Genomic DNA, 10,794 nt, shown 5'->3' on the forward strand with positions numbered 1-10,794 from the left:
TTCACATCCTATAAGTATTTGGGAGTCCAACTGGATCGCAAGCTGGAGTGGTCTGGCAACATGGATGCTGTCTACAAAAAGGGTTTGACTTTCTACGAAGGCTCAGATTCTCCAATGTATGCAGCGGGCTGCTTTATATGTTTTATCAGTCTGTTGTTGTGAGCACCATTTTCTTTGCTGTGGCATGCTGGGGTGCAGGCATCAAAGCAGACTGAACAAAGTCTGTTGTTGGCATTAAGCTCGCCACCCTGGAGATGGGGATCAGACAGAATGCTGGCAAGACTGCGAGAAATCATGGACAATGACTCCCACCCCCTCCATAACACACAGGACAATCTGAAGAGCAGTTTTAGGAACATGTTCCTTCAAACTCGCTGTCTGAGGGAACATTACAGGAAGTCGTTCCTTCCTGCTGCTATGAGATGCTTTAATTCATCTGGTTGGGTCAAAATTAATCAAACCTCAGTGCATCCTATCACTTTTGTACACCATAATATATATTTTCACATATACTTGTCCTTTATTTTAATATTTATCTATCAATATCTCCGTTTCTACACTTTATAGGAGTGTTTTATGTTTGTTTTACATTTGCTCCTATGACAACTCAATTTCCCCCTGGCATTAATAAAGTCTCTCTGGTATGGAGAAGCTGAGGCCAAGAGAGAGATAACCCAGACATGGATGGGGCTTCTATATGGAATACAAATAACAGATTTATTGTTACCGTCTGTGATCTCACCTGCTAGTTTTGGGGCTTTTCCTTTTAGGAAATGAACAAACAATGAATGAGGGCGTGGAGTACTATATTATCAGATAACATCTTGGCACATATACTAGCTATTTAAAAAATACCACAAGGCCAACAGCAAAACTTGAGCACTGACTTTATGTAGAGCTTGTTGGCCCTTTGAACAGCACAGTGAATCATAATGCGTCAGATAATTGTGTAAAAAGTTCTCTAAAGGTCACAAACAGAATCAGGAGGTTCCTTTTAATAACTCATATCAAACAGAGGGGAAGTCGGGAAGAAGAGCTGCCAGAGACCTACCACACACTCTGTCAGGAATATATGTCATAGAGTTCCCAGCAGTGGACTGTAACTACCGTTGGTATAATGCAAGCGTAAGTTCAGCATGTTTATGTCCTGAAATAACCTGTGCCTCTGTGTTAAAAAAGCACAGCACTATGACATACAGATGTTTCTCACACATATTGTTTTGATGTCTCCATTGTCACTATTTTAATCCTCTGACTGAATGAATGTGTAAAACTATTGGGATTATGCCATATGTTACCGTCAGGGTCACGTGATGGCAAACCAGAAGGAACAAATAAATGACCCGATATTGAAAAGCAGTGACAGGAGTGTTACAAACAGCAGATGTTTGAGCCAGCTCAACTATACTCGAGACTGCATCTCTGAGGTGTTACACTGCTCACTTTTTAACTGCATACTGACTAACACATGAATAGTTTAATGGAAAGACACTTTAAAAGCCAGATTAGATACATGTAACTGGAATAATATAAACTGTAACCACTTTACACCTGACATTTCAGCCGCACTTTTATAACTATGACATTAAATTGAAAATGTCTTTATTCTGAACTTGGGGATACAGCGCACAGCATATTGTGTCAGTGAGTATCCTTCTGCTTTATTTTATAGGGATGTTTGATGATATGTTTATTTCCATTTAGAGGAGTTTGCATAATGTTTGTGATGTCTTCTTTTTACAGCTGACTGCCGGACTCCCCAAAACTACTGGAGTAACATTATCAGTTTCTCTTTCACAGCATTGCTGGTAATGGTGGTACTTCTGTGCTGCATTTGCAGGTGTTTCATTGATGTTTATTATTAACAACACTTTGTTCATGTCAGGGTTATCAACTCCTAAGCTTCTGGCATTTGACATGTATTTTAAAATTCATTTCACTTCCCTCACTGCACTAATAAATCTCAACAAGGGAGTCTCAGATCACCACTGAGAGTAATTGTAGCGTCGAGCCAAAGATGGGAAACAGAATGACTTCTGGGCTATAAAAATTAGTGCACTTTGTAAGTGCCTTAAACCTGCAGCAAGACGTCAATGAGATTGAAGTCTTGGGGAAAAAGGGCTTTCTTTCTTCACCTCTCTAAACACTTTGCACATGAGTTCATGGTCTAAATAAAAACATAAATCTATTCTGTAATTCTCAGTCATACCACGTTTCAAAAAGGAGGACAAGTCATAGCATTCTTTACTTGTTCATTGGCTAATGACTGTCAATTACAAATCATCTGCCACTGAGCAAGTTGTTTGACAATCAGACCCACCACTTGTCACAATCAGTCTCTTGCAACCCAGATGGCGACATCTTAAAGTTTCAGAATGGGAGTTTACGACACGCTAGCTACGTTCATCTTTACACTGTCACTTTTTAGTGAGTGCCTGCAGTAGAGATTTACAAGTGTGGCATAACAGCAGCGACAGCACTTACTCAAAACAATCAATTATTCCTGACACAGTCAGGATTATTCTGAACCAAAAAGGAAATGACAATCTGCCCACACCTTAACCACATTTGCTATTATGTGTTTGTTGTGTTTAACTTTAGTTTTTACATTTTATGTACTTTATAACCACTAAAAAAGAACAATGTTTGAAGTGAAGGCCCTTCTTTTATAGATTGATAAGCCTATAAATAGGTAAATGTTAGTAATAAGGAAGGTAGACTGAAGTATTTTCAGAAATCATTATTTATTTCTCAAAACTGGCATCAGTCACCTCACATACTTCTTAACACAGCTGATTACCATAAAGATTATGAGCTCTCTAATAATAAATAGCAAGCACAGACAGAGGAACAGGTGGTCTAACAATGAAAACATATCTGATCGTACCATAAGTTATCATTACAATGATGTCAGCAACAGTCTCCAACTCATCTGGCATCTGATCTGTTATTGATCTTTTACAGTGCTGATAACAGTGTGAAGAATCAGCACAGATAATGTGGAGTTAGATACAGCGAAGTTACATTTCATCAAACATTCTCCTCTATCAAGTCCTGTAAACATGCCACTGTTGCAGGAAAAGGTTCAGTGAAAACACCTTTTTATGTTTACTCTCATATGTTATTTATTGCTTTACTCATTTTTCAGATGTTCTCTGAGTGCAATTATTTGAGGAGAATCATGTGTATTGGTGTGATTTGAGGAAGCTCATCAGATCTGTTTGACCTGCTTCATGGAAGTTTTTGTTTTTATTTGTTTTTATTTAACTTCAGTCTTTTCAATCACAGTTGTCTGGTATTTGAAAAATGAAGATGCGTTTTCCTGATTCTAAGAATAAAAACAATATTTAAAAATTCTTTTTTTTTTAATCAAATTGATTTTTTTCAGCTTCAGTCAGTACTTGGAGTAGTGTTTATTGTATAGACTGAACTTTAAGTGAGACTTTGGAAATCAGAAAACTATAAAACTAAAGACATTTTGTCAGTTGCTGAAATTTTACATCTCCAGCCTCATCAGGGACATTTTAGATTATAATTCTGTTACAGTGCTAACAAGGATCATGGAGTCAAAGGGTGACTAGAAAAAAGACATGTTCATAAAAGGTGCCACAGTTTTAGTCATAAAATAATTATATGCTGCTTTTTATTGAATAACCATTTCTAACCTTCTTACTTTGTTTCATTGAGGTTACAACATGTTTTTAACACAGCTAATTACTTTTTGGTTTTATCATCTCATTCTGCTCTCCAGTATTGACTCCTGTAAACTGCTGCAGAGAAAGATTCTGGGTTTCCCCTATTTGATACTTACATTCTCATATTTCATTTAACCCTCTCAAGGCAGGCGTTGCAGATTTGCAACAGTTAAACACTAACAACCTGATTACCCCACATACATATTTTATGAGTTTTTTTTACTCAGAAGTACCACTGCAGGACTTGGTTGTGCATTAGCAACTAAAACTTAATTTGAGCCTGAGAGGGTTAATGCATTGGCTGTTTTTCCAGATGTTCTTTCTGATTTTAATCACTTCAGGAAAATTGTGTATTAACCTGATTTGTGAAAGCATGTATTTTATTATTATGAAGTGCACAGTTAAATTCAGACTCATTGTCAATAGCTGGACGAAAGATTTCACCAACTTGTAGAATATTTAGTGTCCTTCAAGGAGGAGTCAGGCCCCAGTCACACAAGCTTAGTGAGTGGCTGGTGACTGGATGCTGTTTATTCCTGCCCGTCAATGTGGAAAATTCTGGGCAAAACTGTTCGCCGAGAGGCCAATTTTTCCACCATGGTAAAACCATAGTTGCATGGTAAATGCTGACTTGTCTGCAAAAACTTGCAAACTACTTGCCAAGTGGCAGCAAAACTGTGAAAAGTGCGGGCTTTTGGAAATGTTTCGGTCACAGCTCTAAGGCACCTCTTTCGGAGTCGAAAAGGTGAAGATTCTCTGTTTTTATCGCAGTTTTAAAGCTAATTTACAGCAGCCAAAGCTAACAAACCACAAGGAGGTTTCTGGTAAGGCACATTCTTTCTGAAGGATTTCCCCTCGTCACAGCCAGCAACCATTTACCAACCAATCGAGGAATGCACATTTTTGTCTCCCTAGCAACAGCACTGGCTGATGGCAGTGGCATTACTGAGCAGGGCAGTGCAAACTGCAAAAAGCTGCTCAGGAATCTCTAATGTAACATGAATCAGCAAAACTTGTTGATTAGCCTCCAGACTTCCTGGATTCCATTCTAGCAGTCACCGTTTTACAGGTGGTCTAGGTCCTAATAATCCACTGTCAGAAGATTCATCAGAAATGCCATGTTGACAAGTCCTGGACAGATGCTTCCTGCACCTAGCAGGTGAGGTATCTTAGGTATGCCCAATAAAGAGGAGATCCTAGAGCAGACAGTGATGTCACTGAGCTTGGGATTTCCTGGGTATCCCCCATGTGATGGCTCTAGGAATATTTCCTAGTGGCTTGGCCTGCTTTTTGTGATCTCATTTTCAGGTCCTAATTAATAGCTCCTCCTCTCCAGTAAAGGAAATCTCCTGCTTGGGAGCCTCAGTAAGCTACAATTTCCTTCAAATATGGCTCTCTCTCTCTCTCCCTGAAAGCAGTCTGCTGCTGTTTTCATTTGCTTTGATTGTGTTGTAGTTAGCCTACTTTAAGCCACGTGTAGTTTATAGGGTAAAACCTAATTTTCTTCTTGTTCTTTTTTCTTTCTGCAAGGGGCGATCGTGGTAGCCCCGGCTCGGACAGTCTCGGTCGTTGTGTCCTTGGGCAAGACACTTCACCTGTTGCCTACTGGTGGTGGTCAGAGGGCCCAGTGGCGCCAGTGTCCGGCTGCCTCGTCTCTGTCAGTGCGCCCCAGGGTGTCTGTGGCTACAATGTAGCTTGCCATCACCAGTGTGTGAATGGATGCATGACTGGATGTGTAAAGCGCTTTGGGGTCCTTAGGGACGAGTAAAGCGCTATACAAATACAGGCCATTTAGCCTACCTTTTCTTTTTTTTTTTTTTTTTCAAATTTTGCCTTATCTCGAATTATCATTAATTAATTTTCTCAGTGAAATTGTTACTGTGTGGCTTTCCCTTCGTTGTTACATCTTTAAAGAGCTGGACAATGTGGAAAAGATGAAAGCAGTTAAACATTTGCATTAGTAAATAACTAAAACAGCCTCACGCATTTTACTACAAGAAGGGAAATGGTAATCGCTGAAAAGTTATGTGGGACTTTTCCGTGAGTCACGTGACCACCCGTTCATTCGCTCTTCTCCTCCTGCCTTCACTGCTTGTTGATAGCGGAGGCAGGTCAGGTCAGTAGTCTTAAGGAATCCCCTTTAGTGACACAGTGGAGAACTGCGCGCTGTGACTGTCCGGGAGAAATTGGAATCAACTAGACTCGCTACGAAGACGATGTGGACTCTGGCTCTGTGGATTATTCGTAAGTAGATTAATATAACATTTCATTGGACAACTAAAGCCAAATAGTCTGCAGCTCTCACATTGTTACCTTCAGTCTGTCAGCAACTGCAGTCAAGTGAAGTGAGCCCTCATCGCAGGGAATTTGCATCAATGTGATGCGTTTGTTATTTTTTTTTTTATCACCTTTATCAACTTAATCACCACTAAACAGTAGTCTGTTTACTCAGTGAGTCAAAGGAAAGTATTCTTAGATGCAACACCTGAGCATATTCATTTGTATTTTATTATATTAATTTATTATTATTATTATTATTACATTTATTTATTTATTTTCTTTTTTCTTTGGGGGGGGGGGGGGGGCATGTAGTTGCCGTAAAACACGTGATATTTTTTGCCAGCTCTGACGGAGCAGGCAACCCTTACGCACTGCGCAAAGCGGAAGCTTTGACTGGACAGCAGCGGGAAATACCACGAAAATAGCTTTGAGGCAACACTATCTGTTTTTTTCTTTTCACTGTAGGACTTGCATTGCGTGAGAGGTGTGGCTCCCTGCAATACCAGATTTACTGATTAGAGTGTGCATCTCATCGCAGGGATTACAGGGATAGAAAAAAGTTTTACGGTCTTTTTGGGCTCTCACAATTGATCCACTGTCTCAGATGACCACACGAATACCACAAGCCATTATGACAGAACCACTAACATTAATCCAATAATGTTAGTGGTTCTGTCATAAATTAACCCCCCCCCCCAAAAAAAAAAAACATGTAGCTTGTGGTCTTCTCCTGTTGGGCACAGAGAGAAAACATATGGCCTGGTCATGATAACGTAAAGAAGTCAAGTTTCCAGAAGTGACGGTGCATAAAGTCATGCTCAAATAAAGATCACTACATCTGGTCTTCTTGTCTTTTCTCCCCAGCTTACCTCAGTCTTTGCTGTGCACAGCACCTTGCGTGCAATGCCACTCAGCTTCCTCAGGGGACTTTTTACAGCGTCTCAAAGATGAAGGCAACTGAGTGTCCCTACTCCTGGATGAACAGCACTGTAAGTTCAACAGCTGCTCTGCCAGCAAACCTCTGCTTCTATGTTAAAAAATCGAAGCATGAAAAGCACAGGTGCAAATAATAATATTAAAACAAATTGTGTGATTGGTCTTTGGCCACGTTAGCGCTGTAAGCTACACCTGTGTTTGACATGCAAAATATACATGGAAAGAGGAGTTTCTAAATTATAAGCACCTCATGAGCTTGATTTATTGTCGACACTGTCATTATTATTGAAACCTTTAGACTGACTTTGTACAGGTGGTGATTTTGCCATGCGTTTCCCTTCAGGGGCACGTGCTGGCAAACCAGAAGGACAAAATGGGTGACCTGGTGTTTAACAGCAGTATTGGGACTCTTTTTACCCGCACATGCTTCTCACAGCTCAACTACACTCGGGACTGCGTCTCTGAGGTGTCACACTGCTGACATTTGACCTGCTTACTGAGTAACACATGAACAATTTAAAGCAGAGATACTGTATAAACCATATTGGTTATGTGCGACTAGAAGATTACAAGTTAAAGTTCTTCAATTATCCATTTATCGACATTAACTTAAAAACATAGTCATTCTCATGAGCTCAGTACACGTATGAGACTTACCCAATTTCTCTTTCTATTTTTGTACTTAGGGGATACAACAAACGGCTTATTGCTTCAGTGAGTATTTGTCTCCTTAACATTTAAAGATTATTTGATGTTTTTATCCATTGATACAAATGTAGATATTGTTTTTCATTTTTACAGTTGACTGCATAATTCAGGCGCCTCTGGAGGAAAAAGGTAGGGAACAGCAAAGTAGAAAACTATATTGTAGTTAAGATTTGTATTAAAAATGAGTTTCATGTTAAAACAGGTATGAAAGTTTTTCTCTTTTATTAAAAAATGAGATGAGGATCTGAAACAACCACTGATAAATGACTGCAGGAAGTGTAGGGTGTGACTTTAGATGGTGTTGTTGTTTTTTATTACATCACCTTTCTCCACTTCCTGTTGATGAATGAGTCACCTAAGAGTGTCTTGCCTCACTTCTCATTCATAAATAAGTAACTATTGTGTAGTAATGTAACATTTAAAACTCACTTTCCCAGTTCAAGAATGTAGTTTGAATTCTCCTATAGCTGTGTATTCGTCACCCTGCCTTTGTTAAAACTAATCGCTTTCCATAGAGTCTATAGAAAGTTCATAATTACAACACACGAGACAGCAACAGACTCCCAGCCTGACTTTCTCAGTTATTAATTTGTAAATGACTTGTAAAACAAATCTATGGACTGTAAGACATTGCTCGCTGATTTCACAGTGAGCTAAGTGAGTTAGGATTTGTCCCTTGTAAAGGGAAATTTAGAACCTATGTGGTTAGTCTCTGAGAGGTGTGAATTTAGGTGATGACAGTTAAAGACCAGTTGAATTGTCTTGAGGTTTCAGTAGAAAGAGCTTTTGTCTTTAGCAAACTAAATAAAAAAGCGACAATTCGGGACAGATAAAAGACAAGGAGTGTCGAAAAATGTCTATTACTAAACTTTCCACCTTTCAAAGACGCCAATTTAGGAGGGATACAGGAATGTCTTATAGATTTTGATTAGAATCATGTATATTGGAGATTTCAGCAGATGAACCGTTAAACTCTTTGCTCTTGCAGGGATTTCTCGACAGTACTGGAGCAATATTGCCAGCGTGTCGTTCTTGGTGCTGGTGTTGCTGCTGGGACTTTTGAGGTATTTTAAATATAAATATTTAGACTTATAACCAGGCTTCGTTCATTTCTGTTCACTTTTGCACACACTTTAACCTCATGCTCATCTTGCATATTATGTATAAAAATCTGTTATTGCTCTGTTACAGTTGTGTCCTGAGGAGGAACCGGTAAAAATGTGAAGGCCCAGCACATCTAGAAAGCATCGGAAATTCATTTGTCTGCCCGTTAAGTAATTAAAATTCTGGTTCTTTTTATTCATCGTCAACACCGGCTGATGATACATCCTTTATTCTTTATCACGAATGCCTTCAAACATATATGCTCAAAACAGTTTTTAAGCTTTTTACAGTACTGCCTCTACATTTTGAGTAGCAGTGTTCCTATATTACAGAAATATACCTGCTTTGCCCCACTTTCATGTTGGAGTTGAAATTATCCTCCGCTAAGTAAGGTAACATAATCTCTAATATTGAATTCTATAAACATGCCACCGCTTGCCAGGTTCTGGGAAAATATGATTGTATATTTCCTCTTTCATGTGTCATTTACTCATTTTTTTTGTTTTGAGTTCAATCATTTCAGGAGAATCAGTGTATTGATGTGATTTGAGGAAGCATGTATTGTCTACTGTATTGCATATTATGAGGTGTATAGTTTGATTAGTTTAGGTGTAGTGTGACAGAACTTCAGCTACAGTATGTCTTCCTCCTATAAGCTTCTCTTTATAACTTTCTTTTTCTTTTGTAATCAGGCTAAAACCAAAAGCTTCCACTTTGGAAACTAGCCCTCAATGTAGCCACCCAGCTCTGATGATGATGATAGCGAAAGGATTTGCCAAACTAAAAATGCAAAGCAATGGTGTCCATTTTTACTCAATTATTAATGAATTAGCAACCCAAATCAAGCCTGTTCTCAGTAGGTGGACAAATGTTCAGATTTTCTTGTGAAATATCAGCATCACCGAGAATACCAATAAGGTAATGATAAATATTGATAGCTGATTTTTAAAATCAGAACAATATCCATCCCTCTCTGTGATAGGTTATATATCAGTGGTAAATTTGGCTTGCAAACAAGCACAATTAGTGTTTAATTAGTTTCAGCCTTTATAATCACTGCACAGCCACCAGTGTCATGTCATTAACTGGTTCAGTGTGGAATATTCCTGAGGTTGTGGAAACCTCAAACCAAAACCCAGCAGCAACATAGCTTAACCAGGTCTTGCCACAAAACCAGCGTTTCTTTTCAAGGTCAAGCTGTGAAAGTGTTTATCCCGTACTTCTTACTGTCTGTAACCCCTTTAATATAGATTGTAATCTTTTTGCTAAGCTTGTAGAGAAAATCATTTTTCCTTAAATGTCTTTATTAAAGCTAAAAATATATTTTTTGCATATAAGAAGGCAGATATATGTCCATGTCAATGTTTAAATGCCAGATTATTTTACTGTATATATTTAAAATATACTATTATGAAATGTCTATATAGATATGAATTAAGATACTTACTATTAAAATACCAAATTCATTCCATTAATATTCTAAGCACAGGCATTTAACACACAGCTACAAACAAACAAGGTGTGTTTGGATGTGTGTGTGGAAATGCAGAGTTGGTACGTTTTTGGAGGATCTTTTATATACATATAATTTGTACCTGGTGTACAGTACTAGATTTTATTAAAGAATATGGTCTTGAGGCATTTTTATACTGCATGACATAATGAAAATCTTCTAACCCAGCTTCATGGAAGTTGTATTTCCATTTAACTTCACTGTATCTGAAGACTGCTCTGCCACTGTATTTTATTATTTGAACATTAAAAGTTTATATTTAGAGAAACCTGAGAGTGCTCATTTTGATTTTTGTCCTTCTTTGCTCTGTCCTATAATTTTTCCTAGCCAATGAAAAAACTGGAAAGTTGTGGTGCTTTGTTCCCTGCACGTTCCCTTCAGTAGTACTGGATGAAAACTTATGATAGAATAGATTAAAATAGCCCTTTGTTTTCACTGTACATGTACAATGAAATTATGGAAGTGTGTTATAGAGATCTTAGTGTCTATGACAGGAATGCAAACAGCTAACAAATGGCCATTATAATTTGTAATACATTGAGAATACGGGACAGATAA

The 10,794-nt window shown here is 38.3% G+C and overlaps 1 protein-coding gene across 3 annotated transcripts; it reads left to right on the plus strand.

The window, feature by feature from the left end:
- Positions 1–4,745: 4,745 nt before the first annotated feature.
- LOC309720182 (uncharacterized protein) lies at positions 4,746–10,463 on the plus strand. 3 transcript variants are annotated; one of them, XM_082556828.1, is made up of 7 exons: positions 4,746–5,939; positions 6,840–6,964; positions 7,255–7,377; positions 7,598–7,625; positions 7,713–7,748; positions 8,608–8,683; positions 8,811–10,463. In XM_082556828.1, the coding sequence occupies exons 1-7, from the start codon at positions 5,912–5,914 to the stop codon at positions 8,833–8,835; spliced, it is 441 nt and encodes a 146-aa protein (XP_082412954.1). In that variant the 5' UTR covers positions 4,746–5,911; the 3' UTR covers positions 8,836–10,463. The 3 variants fall into 3 exon arrangements, with proteins under 3 accessions (XP_082412954.1, XP_082412956.1, XP_082412955.1); XM_082556829.1 differs by lacking the exon at positions 4,746–5,939 and adding an exon at positions 6,318–6,459; XM_082556830.1 differs by lacking the exon at positions 7,255–7,377.
- Positions 10,464–10,794: the final 331 nt, after the last annotated feature.

Source organism: Aulonocara stuartgranti (assembly GCF_965226115.1).
Source record: "Aulonocara stuartgranti genome assembly, chromosome: 13".
Taxonomy (NCBI): Eukaryota; Metazoa; Chordata; class Actinopteri; order Cichliformes; family Cichlidae; genus Aulonocara; species Aulonocara stuartgranti.

Coding starts and splice junctions, on each gene's coding strand:
- LOC309720182 (XM_082556828.1), top strand. CDS start 5,912: ATGTGGACTCTGGCTCTGTGGATTATTC. Junction 5,940..6,839: donor TCTGGCTCTGTGGATTATTC/GTAAGTAGATTA, acceptor TTTTCTCCCCAG/CTTACCTCAGTCTTTGCTGT. Junction 7,626..7,712: donor ACAAACGGCTTATTGCTTCA/GTGAGTATTTGT, acceptor TCATTTTTACAG/TTGACTGCATAATTCAGGCG.